Here is a 25,179-nt window from a genome sequence, read left to right as displayed (position 1 = left end):
AAACGTAGTTAAATGGTTCTAGTCTGCCGTGAAGCATTCATTCACATATACAGGTAAGAGTCTAGCTACATATTCTGATAAAAAAGTTTCTAATTTTGTCATGAAGTAGTTTTTATTGCAAGTTAAAGCGTAATGTAAACTCACTCACTTTTGTACATCGCCTTGGTCCATACAATTGACCTTATTTTATCACCCCAAAAAACGTAATACTTCCAGATCAACTGTGATGTCAATACCATTGTAAAGCACACTTTCTCTCCTTTCCAACAAAATAAATGACATGACCTAAACGCTGCCCGTTTCTGCATGATTCAAGCAGGCAATGAGCCCCGGCGGGTCTTTTTAAAAATGGCGGGTGGGGAAGCAAAACTAATGCGTGATAGTAAGGACAGATGTTAGCTTTTTTTCACTCGATCTGTCCAACTTATCACCTTATCGCCTCTAAAATGTAAATAAAACGCTATAAAGAGTTTATATAATGTGTGATTACATAACTATTTGAAGGTTTGTGTCGAATTTGAGTCAGGTTTTTAGGACGGTGCTAAAGTGATCTTCAGAAGAGACGTGAGAGACGTGATCACTTGCAGTGACGACACAAAATATGACTAGGTATCCCCCCCTTAATCCAGTCACTGTCAATTTCTTGTTTTTAAAAGATGAGAGAAGTGCTACACCTGGTGGAGATTGTAAGACAGAAATAGTTGCTTTATGCGTGCTGTACGTTACGGCATGACACGTCACAATGTAACGGAGGGTCCGTTTTTTAAAACTTTTCTCCAATACTATAGAGCCATTACCATGTCGACCAACGCTTGAATAGAAACGTAGTTCACTCCCCAGATTTTGAAGTCAACAAAGTCGCTACAGTCCCATTAATTTTCTTTGTCGCCTCGTTTGAATGTCGCGGTTGCGCACATTTGTATGGAATGGGGTGAGTTTACGTTACTGTTAGTTATCTAGCAAAAGTTAGCTTGCTAGCTAACATTACGTGTATGATCTGTGTCGTAATATTATTCTAATCAGAAATCAATTTGCATTGCTAATTATAGCCTAATGTTAGCTAGCTAACATTGGACCTAGTTTGTTAGCTTGAGCTACCTGTAGATTCATACTACAGCTATGACAATGTTTGTATTGGTAGTATGAGTTGGAGGTTTTCTGGTTCATTGTTTAGCTAGCTAGTTAGCTAGCTATATGTCTAAATAAAAAAATACCACTTCAGGCAGATTATTATATGACCCATGAAATTAGCAGGTGTGTCTGGGGGTGATTACAGCCATCGATAGTATTTAACTTCTTGCTTCGAGCCATCCCGGATCCGGGATCGTGACTACAGCCTCAAGGCCATTACCATAACGCAACATTAACTATTCATGAAAATCGCTAAAATCAATATGCTAGCTCTCAAGCTTAGCCTTTTTTTTAACAACACTGTCATCTCAGATTTTCAAAATATGCTTCTCAACCATAGCAAAACAAGCATTTGTGTAACAGTATTGATAGCTAGCGTAGCATTTAGCATAGCATTTAGCGTTAGCATTCAGCAGGCAACATTTTCACAAAAACCAGAAAAGCATTCAAATAAAATCATTTACCTTTGAAGAACTTCGGATGTTTTCAATGAGACTCTCAGTTAGATAGAAAATGTTCAGTTTTTCCTGAAAGATTATTTGTTTAGGACAAATCGCTCCATTTTCTGCGTCACGTTTAGCTACGAAAAAAACCTGTATCCAGGATTGTGTAAATCTATCCGCAAGCTCAATAACATAACGCAACGTTAACTATTCATGAAAATCGCAAATGAAATGAAATAAATCTATTTGCTCTCAAGCTTAGCCTTTTGTTAACAACACTCATCTCAGATTTTCAAAATATGCTTCTCAGCCATAGAAAAACAAGCATTTGTGTAACAGTATTGATAGCCTAGCATAGGATTATGCCTGGCATTCAGCATGCAACATTTTCACAAAAACCAGAAAAGCATTCAAATAAAATAATTTACCTTTGAAGAACTTCAGATGTTTTCAATGAGGAGACTCTCAGTTAGATAGCAAATGTTCAGTCTTTACAAAAATATTATTTGTGTTGACAAATCGCTCCATTTTCTTCATCACGTTTGGGTAAGAAAAAAAACGAAAATTAAGTCATTAAAACGCGAACTTTTTTTCAAAATTAACTCCATAATATCGACAGAAACATGGCAAACGATGTTTAGAATCAATCCTCAAGGTGTTTTTCACATATCTATCGATGATAAATCCTTCGTGGCAGTTGCCTTTGTCTTCTGAAGAAATGGAACGCGCATGGACCTAGAGATTACGCAATAATTTTGACACAGGACACCGGGCGGACACCTGGTAAATGTAGTCTCTTATGGTCAATCTTCCAATGATATGCCTACAAATACGTCACAATGCTGCAGACACCTTGGAAAACGACAGAAAGGGCAGGCTCATTCCTGGCACATTCACAGCCATATAAGGAGACATTGGAACACAGCGCCTTCAGAATCTGGGGCATTCCCTGTATGAAACTCATCTTGGTTTCGCCTGTAGCATTAGTTCTGGGGCACTCACAGATAATATCTTTGCAGTTTTGGAAACGTCAGAGTTTTTTTCTTTCCAAGGCTGTCAATTACATGCATAGTCGAGCATCGTTTCGTGACAAAATATTTTGTTTAAAACGGGAACGTTTTTTATCGAAAAATTAAAAGAGCGCCCCCTATCTCGAAGAAGTTAATGAACATGTGTACATGCTCCACTTTGCTAAATGTGGCTGGGGGGTGGTTATAGCATTTCCTTCACATGACCCATCTGTTTAGACAAGTGTGGTGGGTAAACATAATTTAATATTGCTACTATGCAATTATGCATAGTAGCAATATTTAAGTCATGCAATTATGCATGACTTAAATGTAAAATGCAAGTACTATCACTCTAGTGTTTACACCTTCTGTATCCTGTGCATGTGACAAATAGTGTGTCTTTACCACATGGCCTCACATGTGAATCCTTAGCGATGGGTGGGACTAATTCTTAAGAGGGTGTGAACAATGCTGAAAGAAGAACACTCCAGTAGGTGTACCAAAACATTCAAGGGCCATTCTCAAACGTGGGGTTACAAGTTTATCAACTTTCAAAGCAGAATGACTTTCCCATTGCTCCTCAACTGCATGATATACCATTGTCTAGCTGTGAGTCTCTACTTGTATCCAATGTAAAACACACTACATGCTACATAAGACCTTTGCTATGAGACTCAAAATTGAGCTCAAGTGCATCCTATTTCCATTGATCATCCTTGAATTATTTGTACAATTTTATTCCACCTGTGGTAAATTCAATTGATTGGACATGATTTGGAAAAGCACAAACCAGTCTATATAAGGTCCCACAGTTGACAGTGCATGTCAGAGCAAAAACCAAGCCATTTGAAGGAATTGTTCATAGAGCTCTGAGACAGGATTGGGTTGAGGCAAAGATCTGGGGAAGGGTACCAAAAAATGTCTAGCATTGAAGATCCTCAAAAACCCAATGGCCTCCATCATTCTTAAATGGAAGAAGTTTGGAACCACCACGATTCTTCCTAGAGTTGTCCGCCGGGAGGAAGGGAAGGGCATTGGTCAGGGAGGTGACCACGAACCCGATGGTCACACTGACAGAGTTCCTCTGTGGAGATGGTTGTCCTATTGGAAGATTATCCCATCTCTGCAACACTCCACCAATTAGGCTTTTATGGTAGAGTGGCCGGACGGAAGACACTCCTCAGTAAAAGGCACGACAGCCCGCTTGGAGTTCACCAAAAGGCACCTAAAGGACACTCAGACCATGAGTAACAAGATTCTCTGGTCTGATGAAACCAAGTTTGACCTCTTTGGTCTGAATGCCAATTGATATGTCTGGAGGAAACCTGAAACCATCCTTATGGTGAAGCGTTTCAGAGGCAGGGACTGGGAGACTAGTCAGGATTGAGGGAAAGATGAACAGAGCAAAGTACAGAGAGATCCTTGATGAAAACCTTGCTGCAGCAAGACAAATTGGTGCTGTGACGTCATCGTAGCAAAACGTTATCTTCTAACAAAGATAACAACTTCTATCGGCAAATCAAGGAGCCAATAGGGATCTCACTGAAGAATTATTGGAAATACTGTTTGGGCACAACTGAAAGCGCTGATCAGAATGCAATGGCTTCAAGTGATTCCTCTCACTAGCGCGACTATGGAGCATTTTTTGATTTTCTATTAGCTACAGTACATGGTGACATTCAACCATACATGTTTCAACCTGAATATAGCGAACAGATTTTGAAACAAAGAGTTGGATTTAGCTAGAACAGAAGCTCAGCTATGGCCGATGACAGAACCAAGAGGGCAGGTGGCAAATACAGTGGCTGGCTTAGTTTACATAATGAAACCCCTATTGGAATTGTTGGCAAACATACAGTGCGGGGAAAATATGTTTTGGGCTAAGTTAGCTGAAAAACTATCTGTAGCCATATCTACGACTACAAAGATAGTTTTACAAATCAGGGATATATTTTATATAGATATGGACATTAAACAGCAAGCATTAACGTTACAACCAGACACCTACAGCCACCTACCAGCAAACGTTAGCACATGACTTGAGTTGGCTAGCTAGTTAGCCTTGTGCTTCCTAATTTGCTATGCACCACGCCTCTTGTTAGAAAACGTGTAACATCGGCAACTGTAAATAATTTTACTAGCTAGCTATGTTTCATACACTGTATATACAAAAATACGTGGACACCCCTTTATTTTCGTGGATTCGGCTATTTCAGCCACACTAGTCGCTGACAGGTGTATAAAATCGAGCACACAGCCATGCAATCTCCATAGAGAAACATTGGCAGTAGAATGGCCTTACTGAAGAGCTCAGTGACTTTCAACGTAGCACCGTCATAGGATGACACCTTTCCAACAAGTCAGTTTGTCAAATTTCTGCCTGGCTAGAGCTGCCCCGGTCAACTATAAATGCTGTTATTATGAAGTGTAAACTACTAGGAGGAACAGCGGCTAGGCCGCGAAGTGGTAGGCCACACAAGCTCAAAGAACAGAACCTTCGAGTGTGCTTCTGTCCTCGGTTGCAACACTCACTCCCGAGTTCTAAACTCCCTCTGGAAGCAACATCTGCACAAGAACTGTTAATCGGGAGCTTCATGAAACGTGTTTCAATTTCCGAGCAGCCGCACACAAGCCTAAAAATCAGCTCCTGACCTCACTAATGCTCTTGTGGCTGAATGGAAGCAAGTACCCGCAGCAATGTTCCAACATCTAGTGAAAAGCCTTCCCAGAAGAGTGGAGGCTGTTATAGCAGCAAAGGGGGGACCAACTCAATATTAATGCCCATTATTTTGGAATGAGATGTTTGACAAGCATGTGTCCACATACTTTTGGCCATATAGTGTAAATGATGAGGGTTGACATTGATTATGATTGTGGATGCATTTCAATTTCAAAACATTATAAGAATGATGCAAGATTCCAAACGGATGTAAATAACAATTATTATTTAGTCCAACAGTCAGTCCATGTGTTTGTGTTCTGACCTGTGCTGACATTCAGGATCGTGTCCGTCCTGTGATGTCATCAGTTCCCCACCTGACACCTCCACTCTGCCCTCTCTAATCTTCTTCACCTGTTTTTGTTCTGGGGTTCCTCAATTTCTCACATCCCTGTTGAAACTCAGTACAGGACAGCAGTGGTTCCCAACTTTGTTTGGTTACTGCACCACCAACTGAATTACTCTGCCCAGAGTACGCCTGAAGTACCCCCCAATTTGCATTTTACCAGTAAGCGTATGGTCACAAGTCTTCTCAAGTACCCCTGTGGATAGGCCAAGTACCCTCAGGGGTCCTAGTAATCCTGATTGGGAACCACTGCAGTACAATATGGTCCCCCTAACAACAAACAGACAGCCGACTCAAATAGCCTTGGTAAATGCTTGGGCCTATCACATTAGAAATGCATGGGTTACTTTCACACTCACTGGTCAGGGTACTGTTTCCCAGGATTCATTGCTGCCTGGAGTCTGTCATAGACACTTGAGGTGAAATAATTAGAGCTAGATATTCACCTTCAAAGCCACTTTCCAGAACTTTACAGGCTAAATCCTGCATTATTGTCACCACAGTGCTGTGTTCTAGCAGATGACAGATGAGCAGTATGTATGGAAATGACAGTTTACCACGGGTTGCATCACACAGCTCATGGCTGAATGGAAGCAAGTACCCTCAGCAATATTCCAACATCTAGTGGAAAGCCTTATAGCAGCAAAGGGGGGACCAACTCCATATTACACCGGCTCTGATGCTCGTCAGTTGTGGCAGGGCTTTAAAACTATTACGGACTACAAAGGGAAACCCAGACGCGAGCTGCCCAGTGATGCGTGCCTACCAGACGAGCTAAATGCCTTTTATGCTCGCTTCAAGGCAAGCAACACTGAGGCATGCACGAGAGCACCAGCTGTTCTGGATGACTGTGTGATAACACGCTCGGTAGCCAATGTGAACAAGACCTTAAAACCACCGACCGGGAGGTCCGTGGGGCGACGCACAATTGGCCTAGCGTCGTCCGGGTTAGGGAGGGTTTGGCCGGTAGGGAAATCCTTGTCTCATCGCGCACCAGCGACTCCTGTGGCGGACCGGGCGCAGTGCACGCTAACCAAGGTTGCCAGGTGCACAGTGTTTCCTCCGACACATTGGTGTGGCTGGCTTCCGGGTTGGAGGGCGCTGTGTTAAGAAGCAGTGCGGCTTTTCTACATGTCCTTGTTTTGTATGTCGTGTTTTGTATTATTTGTTTTGCACCCAGAACTCTGGGTCTTGTTGTTCCTGTATGCTCTTTTATGTTTAGATAAGAATTGTATACCAGTCTTGTATACCTATACACCATTCTTGCGTGTGTTTAATAACAAATATTTGAAACAAAGAAGCAGTGCGGCTTGGTTGGGTTGTGCATCAGAGAACACATGACTTTCAACTTTCGTCTCTCCCGAGCCCGTACGGGAGTTGTAGCTACTATCTTGTCTCATCGCCACTAAACAATTGTAGACCACGAAATTGGGGAGAAAAAGGGGTCAAATTCACACAAAAAAAACACCCCCAAAAAATAATGCGTGGACCAACTGGCAAGTGTCTTCACTGACATATTCAATCTCTCCCTGAAGGAGTCTGTAATACCTACATGTTTCAAGCAGACCACCATAGTCCCGGTTCCCAAGGAAGCAAAGATAACCTGCCTAAATGATAACTGTCCAGTAGCACTCTTGTCGGTAGCCATGAAGTGCTTTGAAAGGCTGTTCATTGCTCACGTCAACAGCATCCTCCCGGATACTATAGACCCACTCCAATTCGCATACCGCCCCAACAGATCCACTGATGATGCAATCTCAATCGCACTCCACACTGCCCTTTCCCACTTGGACAAAAGGAACACCTATGTGAGAATGCTGTTCATTGACTACAGCTCAGCGTTCAACATCATAGTACCCTCAAAGCTCATCACTAAGCGAAGGACCCTGGGACTAAACACCTCACTCTGCAACCGCCCCCAGGTGGTAAGGGTAGGCAACAACACGTCTGCCACGCTGATCCTCAACACTGGGGCCCCTCAGGGGTGTGTACTTAGTCCCCTTCTGTACTCCCTGTTCACCCACGACTGTGTGGCCAAAAACGAATCCAACACCATCATTAAGTTTGCTGAAAACACAAGTGGTAGGCCTGATCACCAACAACGATGAGACAGCCTATAGGGAGGTAGTCAGAGAACTGGCAGTGTGGTGCCAGGACAACAACCTCTCCCTCAATGTGAGCAAGACAAAGGAGTTGATCGTGGACTACAGGAAAGGGCAGGCCAAACAGGCTCTATTAACATCAAGGGGGCTGTAGTGGAGCGAGTGAAGAGTTTCAAGTTCCTTGGTGTCCACATCACCAACGATCTATTATGGTCCAAACACATCAAGACAGTCGTGAAAAGGGCAAGACAAAACTTTTTCCCCTTCAGGAGACTGAAAAGATTTGACATGGGTCCCCAGATCCTCAAAAGGTTCTACAGCTGCACCATCGAGAGCATCCTGACCGGTTGCGCAACCGCCTGGTATGGCAACTGCTCGGCATTCGACCGTAAGGCGCTACAGAGGGTAGAGCGTACGGCCCAGTACATGACTGGGGCCAAGCTTCCTGCAATTCAGGACCTATATAATAGGCGATGTCAGAGGAAAGCCCAAAAAATTGTCAAAGACTCCAGTCACCCAAGTCATGGACTGTTCTCTCTGCTACCGCACGGCAAGCAGTACCAGAGCGCCAAATCTAGGACCAAAAGGCTCAATAACAGCTTCTCTCCCAAGCCATAAGACTGCTGAACAATTAATCAAATGGTCACTGGACCATTGCATTGACAACCCCCCCCCCCCCATCCATTTGTTTGGTACACTGCTGCTACTCACTGTTCATTATCTATACATAGTCACTTCACCCTATCTACATGTACAAATTACCTCTAACCTGTACCCCCTGTATATAGCTGTGTTATTGTGTTACTGTTTATTATTTTTTTACTTTAGTTTATTTGGTAAATATTTTCTTAACTCTTCTTGAACTGCACTGTTGGTTAAGGGCTTGTAAGTAAGCATTTCACGGTAAGGTCTACACTTGTTGTATTAGTTGCATGTGACAAATAAAGTTTGATTTGACAGTCGGTGGTGAATCGGAGACAAGTTTCCACATGTATCCTGTGACAAGGCAGCCATGGGGTATGAGAGCGTATCTTAATGAAATCTGACATGGGATTCATCCCAAAGCATCCTGCCAAGGTTAATAACAACCCTGCCTTATCTACAGCAGGGTTTGATTTTGACAGTTTTCTCATTTGATTTTGACCCCTCTCTGAATCCTTCTGGGAGAGTAATTGAAATAATGTTCAATATCCCCAGTCCCTGCAGGTAAAGTCATGGACAATGTGTTCTCAAATAACAACCTTTTTTCTTCACCACAAAATACTATTGACTATAAAATGTGTAATTTTTTCTCTCTCCATAAATGGCATATTTCCTGAGAAAGATTGAGTTGTCAGACTTTCTTTCTTGCCATCCTTCTGGAGCACATCTTTGGTTGCAATCTTGCAGTACATTTCCTACCCACTCATAGGTACTGTAGCGTTAACATGCTTACGCAGAATAAGCGTTTTCTGTTAAGCCTGCAGTGCCATTTCATTCTGAGGTCAACCGGATAACGCTGAAGCTGTTTCCTAAAATAACATATTGTTACAGTTCCTCCCAGCAATACCTATTGGAACTAAGCCCTGGGCCACAGCCATCTGCTCTGTAGCACAGCCCAGGCAATCCTGCCACCTGATAAGACAAAGAAATCAAATCACTTTTAACCCCTGGGATTATGGCACGACACATGCAGACAGTGCATTGCACTACATTCCCCTCTCTGGCAGAGGTATTAACGCAGCCTGAGCCCATCCTCTTGTGTGATCTCACTACAGAGAGAAATCCACTGGGGAGATGGGATGGACGGGACCACTTGGCACGGCTGGGCTAAAAGGGAGAAACACATTCCTTCAAGTGTGGTTGTCATCACTTTACAGAGAGCAAACCTCTCCATTTCAGAAGTAAATACATGGTGCTGGGAGCTAGCTGCAGCTAAATCAGAGATTGGTTTCATTCTAAGTTAAACATGCTCCAGAAGAAAGGTTAACAGGGCAGTGCTTGGAGAACAGGAGCGCTGAGAAGGCTGACTCTCTGGCTCCAACTCACTCTTTAAAGGCAATATTCTGTTAAAAATGGGAATCTGCATCATTAAGATAATATAACTATGTAACTAATGGGTTTCTATGTAAATGAGGAAACATGTTTTAACTGTGCTGCAAGGCTTGCATCTAATGTTTCCACTACTGGGGCGGCAGGGTACCCTAGTGGTTAGAGCGTTGGATTAGTAACTGAAAGGTTGCGAGTTCACATCCCCGAGCTGACAAGGTACAAATCTGTCGTTCTGCCCCTGAACAGGCAGTTAAACCACTGTTCCTAGGCCGTCATTGAAAATAAGAGTGTTCTTAACTGACTTGCCTAGTAAAATAAATGTAAAATAAAAAAAATAAAAAATACTGTATGCCCATGATTTGGTAGCACAACATTCTGCAGCGCCACGCAATAAAACTAAATGTAACCATCTTATACAGTTATTAAAGTCATTCACAGTTCTTTATTCAGAAGTGTCATAGACTACTGAGATGGAATTCAATCAATACTGTAAGTTGTTTCATCTAACATGTCCAAGCAGGAATGCATGATACAAGATCATTTGATGTGCAACCTAATCCAGTGATTTGTCAAACCAAAATTCATGACATTAGGCTATTGTTGTTATATTTTACTGTCAAAATAGGGTTCCAGAATTGTTGAAAAGAGATGAATGTCCCTACATCTTTATGTGCACTAATATCACACAGGCCTGATTCATGATTTAGGGCTAATTGACCTGAGGAAGTGGAAACTAATAACGCATGAGCCTGATCGCTAACTCTAAATATAAAACCCACTCTAGAAGCCATGTATTTTTAATGTAATGTCCTAAAATACTTTTCACCAATGAGGTCTATGTATACACTTGCAATGGCCGATGTGCATTTTGCACAATCCGTATCTCAAAACCATATGAGATATCTCGTAGGCTAGGCATGACATTTTTTCAGATATCCAAATTGTCCCAAAAAATGTATACATACTAAACTAAAATATAAAACACAACATGTAAAGTGTTGGTCCCATGGTTTCATGAGCTGAAATAAAAAGTCCCCAGAAATTCTATACGCACAAAAGCTTGTCTGTCTCAAATTGTGTGCACAAATTTGTTTACATCCCTGTTAGTGAGCATTTCTCCTTTGCCAAGATAACCCATCCACCTGACAGGTGTGGCATATCAAGAAGCTGATTAAACAGCATGATCATTACACAGGTGCCCCTTGTGCTGGGGACAATATAATGCCACTAAAATGTGCAGTATTGTCACACAACACAATGTCAAAAGGTCAAGTTGAGGGAGCGTGCAATTGCCATGCTGACTGCAGGAATGTCCACCAGAGCTGTTGCCATATATATTAATGCTAATTTCGCTTCCATAAGCCGCCTCCAACATTGTTTTAGAGAATTTGGCAGTATGTCCAACCGGCCCAACAAATTCTGTAACGTCGTTCTTCGTTTGTGGAAAGAGAGTCGGACCGAAATGCAGCGTGTTTGTCACTCATGATCTTTAATGAATGGAAAAAAAGCGATAAATTAAATAACTCAATACAAAAACAACAAACGGAACGTGTAAACTAATTACAGCCTATCTGGTGAAACAACACAGAGACAGGAACAATCACCCACAAAATACAAAGTGAAACTCGGGCTACCTAAATACGGTTCCCAATCCGAGACAACGAGAATCACCTGACTGTGATTGAGAATCGCCTCAGGCAGCCAAGCTTATACAACACCCCTAATCAGCCGCGATCCTAAATACTACAAACCCCAAAACGAACAATACAATAACAAAGTCTCATGTCACACCCTGGCCTGACCAAATATAAAACGAAAACACAAAACATATTGACCAAGGCGTGACAAATAGTCATTATGGCCAAACAGTTCTATTTTTGTTTCATCAGACCAGAGGACAAAAAGTACGATCTTTGTCCCCATGTGCAGTTGCAAACCTTAGTCTGGCCTTTTTATGGCGGTTCTGGAGCAGTGGCTTCTTCCTTGCTCAACGGCCTTTCAGGTTGTCGATATAGGACTCATTTTACTGTGGATATAGATACTTTTGTACCTGTTTCCTTCAGCATCTTCACAAGGTCCGTTGCTGTTGTTCTGGGATTGATTTGCACTTTTCGCACCAAAGTACCTTAATCTTGAGGAGACAGAACGAGTCTCCTTCCTGAGCGGTATGATGGCTGCGTGGTCACATGGTGTTTATACTTGCGTGCTATTGTTTGTACAGATGAAAGTGGTACCTTCAGGCATTTGAAAATTGCTCCCAAGGATGACCCAGACTTATGGAGGTCTACTATATTTTTTCTGAGGTCTTGGCTGATTTCTTTTGATTTTCCCGTGATGTCAAGCAAAGAGGCACTGAGTTTGAAGGTAAGCCTTGAAATACATCCACAGGTACACCTCCAATTGACTAAAATGATGTCAATTAGCCTATCAGAAGCTTCTAAAGCCATTACATAATTTTCTGGAATTTTCTAATCTGTTTAAAGGCACAGTCAACTTAGTGTATGTAAACTTCTGACCCACTGGAATTGTGATACAGTGAATTAATCTGTCTGTAAACAATGGTTGGAAAAATTACTGTGTCATGCACAAAGTAGATGTGCTAACCAACTTGCCAAAACTATAGTTTGTTAATAAGAAACTTGTGGAGTGGTTGAAAAATGAGTTTTAAGGACCCCAAAGTGTAGGTAAACTTCAACTGTACACACACATATACACACACAGTGGCTTGTAAAAGTCTTCACCCCCCCCTTGGCATTTTCCTATTTTGTTGCCTTATAACCTGGAATTTAATTACATTTTTAGGGTGTTTGTGTCATTTGATGTACACATGCCTACCACTTTGAAGATGCTAAATATTTTCTATTGTGAAACAAACAAGAAATAAGACACAAAAAAAATTAACTTGAGCATGCATAACTATTCACCCCCCCAAAGTCAATACTTTGTAGAGCCACCCTTTGCAGCAATTACAGCTGTAAGTCTTTTGGGGTATGTCTCTATACGCTTGGCACATCTAGCCACTGGGAGTTCTTCATGGCAAAACTCCTCCAGCTCCATCAAGTTGGATGGGTTCCGCTGGTGTACAGCAATCTTTAAGTCATACCACAGATTCATAATTGGATTGAAGTCTGGGCTTTGACTAGGCCATTCCAAGACATGTAAATGTATTCCCACCACCACCAAAGCACCCCCAGACCATCACATTGCCTCCACCATGCTTGACAAATGGTGCAGCATCTTTTCATTTTTTTTCTGTGTCTCACGAATGTTCATCTTTGTGATCCTAACACCTCAAAAACTTACATTTGTCCAGTGTCTGTTCTTTTGCCCATATTAATATTTTCTTCTTATTGGCCAGTCTGAGATATGGCTTTTTCTTTGCAACTCTGTCTAGAAGAAAAGCATCCCGGAGTCGCCTCTTCACTGTTGACGTTGTGACTGGTGTTTTGCGGGTACTATTTAATGACGTTGCCAGTTGAGGACACTCTAATGTACATGTCCTCTTGCTTAGTTTTGCACCGGGGCCTCCCACTCCTCTTTTTATTCTGGTTAGGGCCAGTTTGCACTGTTCTGTGAAGGGAGTAGTATATATATATAATATATAAAATAAATAATATAAATAATATATAGTACACAGCGTTGTACAAGATCTTCAGTTTCTTGGCAATTTCTTGCATGGAATAACCTTCATTTCTCAGAACAAGAATAGACTGACGAGTTTCAGAAGAAAGATCTTTGTTTCTGGCCATTTTGAGTGTAATCGAACCCTGTAATCGAACCCACACATGCTAATGCTCCAGATACTCAACTAATCTAAAGTAGGACAGTTTTATTGTGTCTTTAAATCAGAACAACAGTTTTCAGCTGTGCTAACATAATTGCAAAAGGGTTTTCTAATGATCAATTAGCCTTTTAAAATGATAAACTTGGATTAGCTAAGACAATGTGCCGTTGGAACACAGGATTTTCACCATGATAGAACTGAGTGTTTTGCATTGATCTCGTTTGGGTCTTGTGGTAACTGTTCAATGAGAGCCTGTAATTGCCAGGGAAGTGGGGAATATAGTATACTGATGTCAGGGATGACTGGAGGGCTAAATGCGCAGAAGTAGCTCAACACACGGTTATAAAAACTACATTCAAAGGTTTGTTGTTTTGTGAAATTAAGTATTATAAAACAGTGGGATTCTAGCTCAATATTGAGAGTTGAGAAATAAAAAGTATACCTACAGTACAGAAAGTTTTCAACAAGTACAACAGTAGTTGCTTCCAAATTGCATTTTATACATAGAGAATGCATGTTTCAGTGCCCACATAAGGGGAAAGTGAGTGAGCATCGCTCGTCACAGCAGCCGTCCCTAACGAAACAGGCACAGCCGCAGGGCAGACACAATCATTTCAGGAATAATGAGGATAATGCACTTTACTGTTCGACCAGATCATGGTCTTATCCAGGCAAGAAATAGGCAGTTTTGATTGCGGTGTCCAGGTAGAATGTGCAACTCGCACAGATACTACCAATTAAACATATAACTCACGAAGCCATAATCAAAGGGTCACATAAATGTGTCTAAATTGTCAAAGTCTGTAGCCCTGTTGTGTATAATAGTGTTGTAGTTTGACTATTCAGGTGGAAAGCTTTTGCTTTTAAAGCCTACAGCTAGATCCAGCTCTGTACTTAAAATAGGCTATAAAATTAGACTGCCTTGCACCCGTTTGTCCTTGGAACAATATTAAGGGTACATAATATATCTGCATAATATTCTGTTTTTAGGTGCTTTTATCTAGAAACCCATAACCTTACTCATAGCCAAAGCTAAGGACAAAAGACTGGTCAAGGCCAGTTGCTTCAGAAAAACATGCATCTTAATACCTGCGTGATATTACCTTGAACTATATGGAGCTGGTTGCTATGGCCAACTTACAGTCTTCACAGCCATCCTATATCAAATTCAACAGACAATAAAATACTGCTCTCGCGCGGGCAGCGGTACAAGAAAAATAAACATTTTACAGAAAGGATTTTGTGCAAATGGTGTGACACAAGATCCGATTTAAAAAGATCAATAAAGGAAATATTCAAATGTTCAAAAAGATGATTACAGTTGGCTAAAATATGGCCCATCAGTTTGAAATGCCTTTGCATCCAAACTTTTTTTCCCGCATCACTCATTCAGGTGACTATGAGATTGAAACAAACATCTAATGCTGCGCTGTAAAGCTGAAAAATATAAAAGTATTGCATCCCAATGAGCTTCAAAATACTGTAGTGTCAACTGACTCGGAATGACACTGCAAACGTTATGAATCAGGACCTTACTGCAGTGAGTAGGAGACAGTGGTTTGACCAAACTAGAGCTTCAGAAACAGACAATGGAGCTGCCTTCTAATGCTTCTTTAGGGCAGGTTACATGTATACCCTTTCAGACCCATGTCCACTACTGCAATGTTTTGACTGAGTTATGACCTGGACAAGAGGACACTTGCCACTAGTCTTTAAATCAGTTGAAGTCTGTCTGTGTCTGTTTGACAGGGCGGAAAAATAAATGTCTTAACAGATGAAGCACAGACAGAGGAGAGGGGCTGCTGGGGTGTACAAACATGGTCACACACACACTTTGGGTTAGTACGTAGGACAATCCTTTTGGATTAGTTATCAAATGGAAAACCGCAAGGCTAGAGAAGGTAAAATACTAGTCTGGTGTCCTAGTCTGTCTTGTACTTTAGCCAACTCACATATAACATGTACTGAAATTTGAAACCCTGCCACGAGCAAAAGCTGTGCCCACTTTAAAGGGTTAATAGCCCATACAAGGTCAGGTTCTAGGATCATGTGGAACCACTATCTCTTCTTTACTTCAATGGATCTTGCTCCTAGTGTGGATGGGATACTTGCCTCCTAAATTACCTTGTAGCAAAACATAGGCTTTATTAAAAGGGGTAACAATTACATGTTCTCAATTTGAAAATGGCTTTAGGGTGTGATCAGCACACACACACAATCATTTCATTCCAGCTGGTGGTATAAACAGCTGTTAGCACCTCGGGTTAAAAGTTATTATTATTGAGCAGTATAAGACACTGAGTAATACAGTAATGGCGTCCCGTGTTCAATTGTATGATTGAATAATACCCATGACCAAACTAGGCTTTTCATTTTCTACAAACTTAATGACTACATTAGCTAGCAACATACTTGTTACATTTGCGTTCTGTACAGTCAGAGCATCGATTCGCTGATGGAGGATAGGATCGGGGTCAGTTACCTCCTCAGCACCCGAGCCTTGACAGGTGCAGTAGCAGGGTCACAGCACCTGATACAAGGACCCTTGATACCCGAATGTCTAAATATAACAGTTACAATCCTTACCTTTGTCAGCTGTGCTATTTTCTTGCTCATTTTGAGGTGCAGATCTTGGGTATATTCCATGGTGATTGTTGATGATGAGCCAGAATTATATTTCCCTGCTCCGGTCGATGGATTGCCAACAGCAGGGCTGTAGTACTGCTGCCAACCCGCTCCAGTCGCCATCTTCACGATCCTTCAAATGTTGTTACTATAAGAATGTGATGTAGCGATCAATGGCACAATGGTCAAAGCAGGTTCTCCTGCAACGGGATCTTTCTCCTCGAAACCGTAAAATAAAACAACATCAAGACATCAATCTTTCAACGGCTGGATATCAATCTCTCATTTTGCGCAGGAAAAAAACTAATGCAATAGCTGCTAGCATAACGTTGTAATATTTGCCCTTATTTGCTGAACCAATTAACACTGCCTACCATCATCATCACAGAAATGTTGCAGTTTCATGAAGAGGTCCTCAGCATTAGCTAACGTTAGATAGCTATCGTTAGGTGTAGCAACAGCATTAGTTTGACCACACTCAAATTCCGGAAATTCGTCGATTTGTATTTGCACGAATGAAAGAGCTTGGTGAATTGATGTTACTCACGTTGAACCCGATATTTTGCACCGGAGAGAGCCGGTCCGAAGAGTGTTTTCTTCAATGCATAACTAGCTATGACAGGCTGAGTGGTTGCTGCACTGCTAAGGACTCGGTTACCATGGATCACTTCAACAGTTTACATGACTGACGTCAGTTCCGTTCGTTTTCACGCTCTCCCCTAAGTTTCATTGATGCGATGAAATATTATTGGTACTGTTACGATGGGGATCAGAGTCCGCGGAAACCTTCACCACATTTCAATAGTATTAATATCACACATTTTAGGAGGTGTGTGAGAAGGACAACGCTGCATATTTTGGGGATATGGTTCATGGCGTGTGTGCGAGTGCGCGTGCGTGTGTGTGTGGCCAGATCACACATTTTAGGAGATGTGTGAGGAGGACAAAGCTGTTCATTGATCAAGCTTGCTGCCTGCATGCCTGGAGCACCTATACATAGGAACATTTCCACAGAGCTAGTCTTAAATCACTGCTGAATATAGTAGGCTCGTAACTAGAGGTCAACCGATTAATCGGAATGGCTGATTAATTAGGGTCGATTTCAAGTTTTCATAACAATCAGAAATCGGTATCTTTGGACACCGATTTGGCCGGTTTTATTTAAAAAATATATATTTTTTACACCTTTTTAAAATATTTAACTTGTCAAGTCAATTAAGAACACGTTCTTATTTTCAATGACGGCTTAGGAACAGTGGGTTAACTGCCTCGTTCAGGGGCAGAACAACAGATTTTCACCTTGTCAGCTCAGGGGATTCAATCTTGCAACCTTACAAGTCCAACGCTCTAACCACCTGCCTCTCATTGCACTCCACAAGGAGACTGCCTGTTACACGATCGCAGTAAGCCAAGGTAAGTTGCTAACTAGCATTAAACTTATCTTATAAAAAACAATCAATCAAAATCACTAGTTAACTACACATGGTTGATACTAGTTTATCTAGCGTGTCCTGCGTTGCATATAATCAATGCGGTACGTATAGTTGCTCCAATGTGTCACGCCCTGGTCGAAGTATTTTGTGTTTATCTTCATGTATTGGCTCAGGCCAGGGTGTGGCATGGGGTTTTTGTATTGTGGTGTGTTTTGTCTTGGGGTTTTGGTGTGTATGTATTGGGATTGTAGCTAGTGGGGTGATCTAGCAAAGTCTATGGCTGTCTGGAGGGGTTCTCAATCAGAGGCAGGTGTTTATCGTTGTCTCTGATTGGGAACCATATTTAGGCAGCCATATTCTTTGAGTTTGTCGTGGGTGATTGTCCTTAGTGTCCTTGTTCCTGTCTATGTTAGGTTTCACTAGTATAGGCTGTTTCGGTTTTCGTTACGTTCTTTGTTTTGTAGTGTTTGTGTTTTAGATTCGTGTTACGTTTTTTTTGTTCATTAAACATGGATCGCAATCTACACGCTGCAGTTTGGTCCGACTCTCCTTCACCACACCTAGAAAACCGTTACAGAATCACCCACCGTGAACGGACCAAGCAGCGTGTCAACAGGCTGGAGCAGCCCAAAGAGGAGATTCGAAATAAGGATTTCTGGACATGGGAGGAAATCCTCGACGGGAGAGGACCCTGGGCTAAACCAGGGGAGTGTAGCCGCCCAAAGGTGGAACAGGTGGAGGCAGCGAGGAGAGCAGAGTCAGCCGGAGAGAGGAGCTGGCGATATGAGGGAACACGGTTGGCAAGGAAGCCTGAGAGTCAACCCCAAAAATGTATTGGGGGGGGGGCTCAGGGAGAGTGTGGCAGAGTCAGGAGTCAGACCTGAGCCAACTCTCCCTGTTTATCGTGAGGAGCCAAGGAGGAGACCAGAGCCGGTGTTGGAGGTGAGCGAAGCAGAGACCGTGAAGGAGTTAATGGGGAAATTGGAGGAGAGAGAAATGAGGCAGTTGCTGTGTTGGTGCTTTTTGCATGGAATTCGCCTGATGGAACGTGTCGGGGATTTGATGGCACCTGGGTCAGCGCTCCATACTCGTCCTGAGGTGCGTGTTAGTCGGCTGGTGAAGTTGGTGCCAGCCTCACGCATCAGGCTTCCTGTGCATATCCCTAGCCTTGCATGTCCTGTGCCAACACTGCTCTCAAGATCTCCAGTACGCCTTCACGGTCTAGCCCATCCTGTGCCACCTCCACACACCAGCCCTCCGGTAGCAGCTCCCCGCACCAGGCTTCCTGTGCGTGTCCTCGGCCCAGTACCACCAGTGCCAGCACCACGCATCAGGCCTACAGTGCGCCTCGCCTCTCCTGCGCTGCCGGAGCCTCCCGCCTGTTCAGCGCTATCAGAGCCTTTCTTCTCTCCTGCGCTACCGGAGTCTCCCGCCTGTTCAGCGCAGCTAGAGCCTTCTTCCTCTACAGTGCTGTTGGAGTCTCCTGTCTGTTCAGCGCAGCCAGAGCTGTCAGTCTGCATGGAGCAGCCAGAGATGTCAGTCTGCATGAAGCAGCCAGAGCTGTCAGTCTGCAAGGAGCTGCCAGTCTGCAAGGAGCTGCCAGTCTGCAAGGAGCTGCCAGTCTGCAAGGAGCTGCCAGTCTGCAAGGAGCTGCCAGTCTGCAAGGAGCTGCCAGTCTGTAAGAAGCCGCCAGAGCTGTCAGCCCACATGGAGCAGCCAGAGCTGTCAGTCTGCATGGAGCAGCCAGAGCTGTCAGTCTGCATGGAGCAGCCAGAGCTGTCAGTCTGCATGAAGCAGCCAGAGCTGTCAGTCTGCATGAAGCAGCCAGAGCTGTCAGTCTGCATGAAGCAGCCAGAGATGTCAGTCTGCAAGGAGCTGCCAGTCTGCAAGGAGCTGCCAGTCTGCAAGGAGCTGCCAGTCTGCAAGGAGCTGCCAGTCTGTAAGGAGCTGTCAGTCTGCAAGGAGCTGCCAGTCTGTAAGAAGCCGCCAGAGCTGTCAGTCTGCATGGAGCAGCCAGAGCTGTCATTCTGCATGGAGCAGCCAGAGCTGTCAGTCTGCATGAAGCAGCCAGAGCTGCCAGTCTGCAAGGAGCTGCCAGTCTGCAAGGAGCTGCCAGTCTGCAAGGAGCTGCCAGTCTGCAAGGAGCTGCCAGTCTGCAAGGAGCTGTCAGTCTGTAAGAAGCCGCCAGAGCTGTCAGTCTGCATGGATCCGCCAGAGATGTCAGTCTGCATGGATCCGCCAGAGCTGTCAGCCCACATGGAGCAGCCAGAGCTGTCAGCCCGCATGGAGCAGCCAGAGCTGTCAGTCTGCATGAAGCAGCCAGAGCTGTCAGTCTGCATGAAGCAGCCAGAGCTGTCAGTCTGCATGAAGCAGCCAGAGCTGTCAGTCTGCATGGATCAGCCAGAGATGTCAGTCTGCATGGATCAGCCAGAGATGTCAGTCTGCATGGATCAGCCAGAGATGTCAGTCTGCATGGATCAGCCAGAGATGTCAGTCTGCATGGATCAGCCAGAGCTGTCAGTCTGCATGGATCAGCCAGAGCTGTCAGTCTGCATGAAGCAGCCAGAGCTGTCAGTCTGCATGAAGCAGCCAGAGCTGTCAGTCTGCAAGGAGCTGTCAGTCTGCAAGGAGCTGTCAGTCTGTAAGGAGCTGCCAGTCTGTAAGAAGCCGCCAGAGCTGTCAGCCCACATGGAGCAGCCAGAGCCGCCAGTCAGCGTGGTGCAGCCAGAGCCACCAGTCAGCGTGGAGCAGCCAGAGCCGACAGTCAGCATGGAGCAGCCAGATCTTTCAGTCTGCCCAGCGCCACCAGTGCCGCCAGTGTGCCCAGCGCCGCCAGTATGCCCCGCGCCGCCAGTCTGCCCTGCGCCGCCAGCGCCGCCAGTCTGCCCTGCGCCGCCAGTCTGCACAGCGCCGCCAGTGCCCCCAGTCTGCCCAGCGCCGCCAGTCTGCCCAGCGCCGCCAGTCTGCCCAGCGCCGCCAGTGCCCCCAGTCTGCCCAGCGCCGCCAGTGCCCCCAGTCTGCCCAGCGCCGCCAGTGCCGCCAGTCTGCCCAGTGCCGCCAGTCTGCCCAGCGCCGCCAGTGCCGCCAGTCTGCCCAGCGCCGCCAGTACCGCCAGTCTGCCAGGATCTGCCAGTCGGCCAGGATCTGCCAGTCGGCCAGGATCTGCCAGTCGGCCAGGATCCGCCAGTCAGCCAGAATCCGCCAGATCCACCAGTCAGCCAGGATCTGCTGAGACCACCAGCCAGCCAGGATCTGGTAGATCTATCTACCTGCCTGAGCTTCCTCTCACTCCTGAGCTTCCTCTCACTCCCGAGCTTTCTCTCACTCCCGAGCTTTCTCTCACTCCCGAGCTTTCTCTCACTCCCGAGCTTTCTCTCACTCCCGAGCTTTCTCTCAGTCCCGAGCTGTCCTTCAGTCCTGATCTGCTCCTCAGTCCAGTGGGGTTCTGGGTGAGGACTACTAGGCCATGGTCGGCGGCGAGGGTGGACTATCCAGGGACGCAAGGAGAGGGGACTAAGACATTAACTGAGTGGGGTCCACGTCCCGCGCCGGAGCCGCCACCATGGACAGACTCCCACCCGGACCCTCCCATTGTTTTGAGGTGCGTTCGGGAGTCTGCACCTTAGGGGGGGGGGGTTCTGTCACGCCCTGGTCAAAGTATTTTTTGTTTATCTTCATGTATTGGGTCAGGCCAGGGTGTGGCATAGGGTTTTTGTATTGTGCTGTGTTTTGGTGTGTATGTATTGGGATTGTAGCTAGTGGGGTGATCTAGCAAAGTCTATGGCTGTCTGGAGTGGTTCTCAATCAGAGGCAGGTGTTTATCGTTGTCTCTTATTGGGAACCATATTTAGGCAGCCATATTATTTTAGTTTGTCGTGGGTGATTGTCCTTAGTGTCCTTGTTCCTGTCTATGTTAGGTTTCACTAGTATAGGCTGTTTCGGTTTTCGTTACGTTCTTTGTTTTGTAGTGTTTGTGTTTTGGATTCGTGTTACGTTTTTGGTTCATTAAACATGGATCGCAATCTACACGCTGCAGTTTGGTCCGACTCTCCTTCACCACACCTAGAAAACCGTTACACAATGTGTACCTAAACATGAACATCAATGCCTTTCTTAAAATCAATACACAGAAGTATATATTTTTAAACCTGCATATTTAGCCAAAAGAAATCCAGGTTAGCAGGCAATATTAACCAGGTGAAATTGTGTCACTTCTCTTGCGTTCATTGCACGCAGAGTCAATGTATATGCAACAGTTTGGGCCGCCTAATTTGCCAGAATTTTACGTAATTATGACATAACATTGAAGGTTGTGCAATGTAACAGGAATATTTAGACTAATGGATGCCACCCCTTAGATAAAATATGGAACAGTTCTGTATTTCACTGAAAGAATAAACGTCTTGTTTTCGGATGATATTTTCCGGATTCAACCATATTATTGACCTAAGGCTCGTATTTCTGTGTGTTATTATGTTATAACTAAGTCTATGATTTGATAGAGCAGTCTGACTGAGCAGTGGTAAGCACTCATTCAAACTTCACTTTCGTGCGTTTTGCCAGCAGCTCTTCGTTGTGCGTCAAGCATTGCGCTGTTTATGGCTTCAAGCCTATCAACTCCCAAGATTAGGCTGGTGTAACCGATGTGAAATGGCTAGCTACTTAGCGGGGTGCGTGCTAATAGCGTTTCAAACGTCACTCGCTCTGAGACTTGGAATGGTTGTTCCCCTTGCTCTGCATGGGTAACGATGCTTCGAGGGTGGCTGTTGTTGTTGTGTTCCTGGTTTGAGCCCAGGGAGGAGCAAGGAGAGGGACAGAAGCTATACTGTTACACAGGCAATAGTAAAGTGCCTATAAGAACATCCAATAGCCAAAGGTTAATGAAATACAAAATGGTATAGAGAGAAATAGTCCTATAATTCCTATAATAACTACAACCTAAAACTTATTACCTGGGAATATTGAAGACTCATGTTAAAAGGAACCACCAGCTTTCATATGTTCTCATGTTCTGAGCAAGGAACTTAAACGTTAGCTTTCTTACATGGCACATATTGCACTTTTACTTTCTTCTGTAACACTTTGTTTTTGCATTATTTAAACCAAATTGAACATGTTTCATTATTTATTTGAGGATACATTGATTGTATTGATGTATTATATTAAGTTAAAATAAGTGTTAATTCAGTATTGTTGTAATTGTCATTATTACAAATAAAATAAAAAAATTGGCTGATTAATCGTATCGGCTTTTTTTGGTCCTCCAATAATCGGTATCGGTGTTGACAAATCATAATCGGTCAACCTCTACTTTAGGATTCTCTATAGGAAGAGAATGCTAAAGCAGAATATCCCACTCAAACCATAGTCCAATTCATAGTCCTTCCTCTTATTCCTCTTATGTCTGATTTCATTCACTCGCACAGTGGCTGCCTATTCAGCACACAGTTTTAGTTTCCCATTTCACTTATGCTTGGGATGAAAACAGGGAGAAGACACATGTTAGCATTCCCTAAATTGTCATTTAACCTTTTACTGCAGTGGGTCACATAGAGTGTGTCTTGGTATTCTTTAACAAATCTACTTTGAATGAAAAGTATACACCTCACACCCATGGTTATGGGCTTTAAAAAAACAAGACACCTTCTCAGATATAGAGTTGAAACGTAAAATGTTCAGTTTGCATCCCAATATTAGACTTTATATACATCACAGAAGTTTGAAATATAACAAAACCGTTTGACATAAACACCGGATTTTCTGCAGATTTTGTGAAATATTGTTGATTATGAAAAATATGAATACAGTTCCACCCATGAGGCCACAAAAGGGCGATTTGGTCATGTTACTACAGGAAAGGGCTACAACCTCTTAAATGTAATTAAATGTAATCGAAAATGTAATCTATGTAACCCCCAAAAGTCATTCTTTATCATGAGAGGGCCTTATACAATAGGCTAACTAGTAATGCTGCATACTCCAAGAAATGTTCAAATCTCACCTTTCTGTTACAAATAGCTATACATTGCTGAGTTGTAGTGACTTTTGAGGACACAAGCTCAAGTACACAGTACAAATGTGATAAAAATATGAAAATATGAAATATTGTATATTATGTATTTCCTATTGATCAGAACTGCATGAATAATTCTTGAATAAAACGACTAACAATAAGATTTAGCCTATCACAGTTAATACAACATGACCAGAAACTATAGGCTACTGCACCATTACTGCATGTCAGCGGCATGAAACAGTGAATTGACTGGAAACCAGGTGGTCTACGCTCCAAATTGAGTTGTGCTTTGAGGAGAACACTTACATTTTGTCAAGGCAGAGATGAGTGGCTGAGACCGAGGCGCGCGTGGAAAACAGAGGCATCAATTCAGGCTACAAGTGTAGAATTAATGACAATCGCAGAACTTCATTACACTACACGTTAGTGTTTTGTAACTGATGTCTCTTCCCAGTCTTCAAATTGCGGGTGCACAGTTCATTGTTGGGGTTTGGATGCTGAAATTATTTTGTGAGTGAACGAATGTTCGCGGGTAGCCTACAGGAGCGCCTTTGTTAAGTGATTGTTTAACAATAACATTAAAACATCATGACTGGTTGTGTTTATTCCACATTAAAAGCCTTAGACAACGTGGCCATAAGGACAGGGGAAGCTATGCTTTCCATAAATTACATTTTATTAAATTGCCAAAATTATATACCCAAATCAGCTTTCTCCTTTCTATAGACGACAGAAATAAATAAAACATCATTGGTCTACTATGCCAGAAAGCATGGTTTGGCCAGAGAGGTTAATTAGCTTCTTAAAAAATATATGTTGATTGTTTTAAATAACATAACCTACAGTCACATAGCCTACAGTCAGAAGGGCAGTCATACCAAATAAGATTGTTAAATTGCAACTGTCTGTGAAAAACATAGAGACCCAGCCAGGCATATTGCATTAAAAAAAAAATACAATCAAGGAAAAACTGTTTGGAAAGCAAATGGCTATTGGTGTAAAGAGATGACAATGAAAATACTTTTAGTCATCAACATTATTAACTTAATTGTCACCAGCAGAGAACATTGGCCAAGGTGAGGTGCGTATTCACTTTCTTCATCATTCGGTCAGTCCCACTTTTGTTTGTTTTTGGACAGTAATTTTCTCCTCCAGGTTAGATGGACTTCATATTGTATTTGTGTCTCCCCTTTTCGTAGGCCGATTAAATGGATCAGAAAATATAGTTTTTATTGATATGTTTGTTTGTCAGTGTCAGCAGAGTAGGCTACCCTGTCATTTTTGTAGTATGAAAAGAAATGTTTGTGCGTTGGGTGTTAAGTATTGGTAAGAAATCAAATCTACTTTCACCTCTGCTTATAACTGTAAAATACATATTTATATATTTAGTGTTAGAGAAAACGTGTATATTTTCTTAAGGTAGGGTTCAGCAAGGGGTTGATGGACAGGCGGAAGGACATCCCAGCTTCAATTGGAGTCAGATTCCACATCATATTTTACACAGGCAGAAGAGACATCTTCCTGTGTCCGTGAGAATCG

At 43.3% G+C, this 25,179-nt stretch overlaps 1 protein-coding gene across 9 annotated transcripts in view; it reads right to left on the bottom strand.

Moving 5' to 3' along the window:
* LOC123990727 (protein FAM184A-like) overlaps window positions 1-16,866 on the bottom strand; it is a 114,465-nt gene extending 97,599 nt beyond the window's left edge. For 8 of the 9 annotated variants that reach the window (XR_006830705.1, XM_046291539.1, XM_046291537.1 and 5 more), the window contains exon 1: window positions 16,153-16,859. Coding sequence is in view for 8 of the 9 variants with exons in the window: in XM_046291539.1 (XP_046147495.1) it covers window positions 16,153-16,314 (162 nt within the window). In the remaining variant the exon portion in view is untranslated. Of the gene's footprint in view, window positions 1-16,152 lie in introns of all 9 variants that reach the window. The other variant, XM_046291538.1, reaches the window with a different exon arrangement.
* Between the last annotated feature and the right edge of the window lie 8,313 nt (window positions 16,867-25,179).

Source organism: Oncorhynchus gorbuscha, linkage group LG12 (assembly GCF_021184085.1).
Source record: "Oncorhynchus gorbuscha isolate QuinsamMale2020 ecotype Even-year linkage group LG12, OgorEven_v1.0, whole genome shotgun sequence".
Taxonomy (NCBI): Eukaryota; Metazoa; Chordata; class Actinopteri; order Salmoniformes; family Salmonidae; genus Oncorhynchus; species Oncorhynchus gorbuscha.
This window is presented reverse-complemented; position numbering and strand designations above follow the sequence as displayed.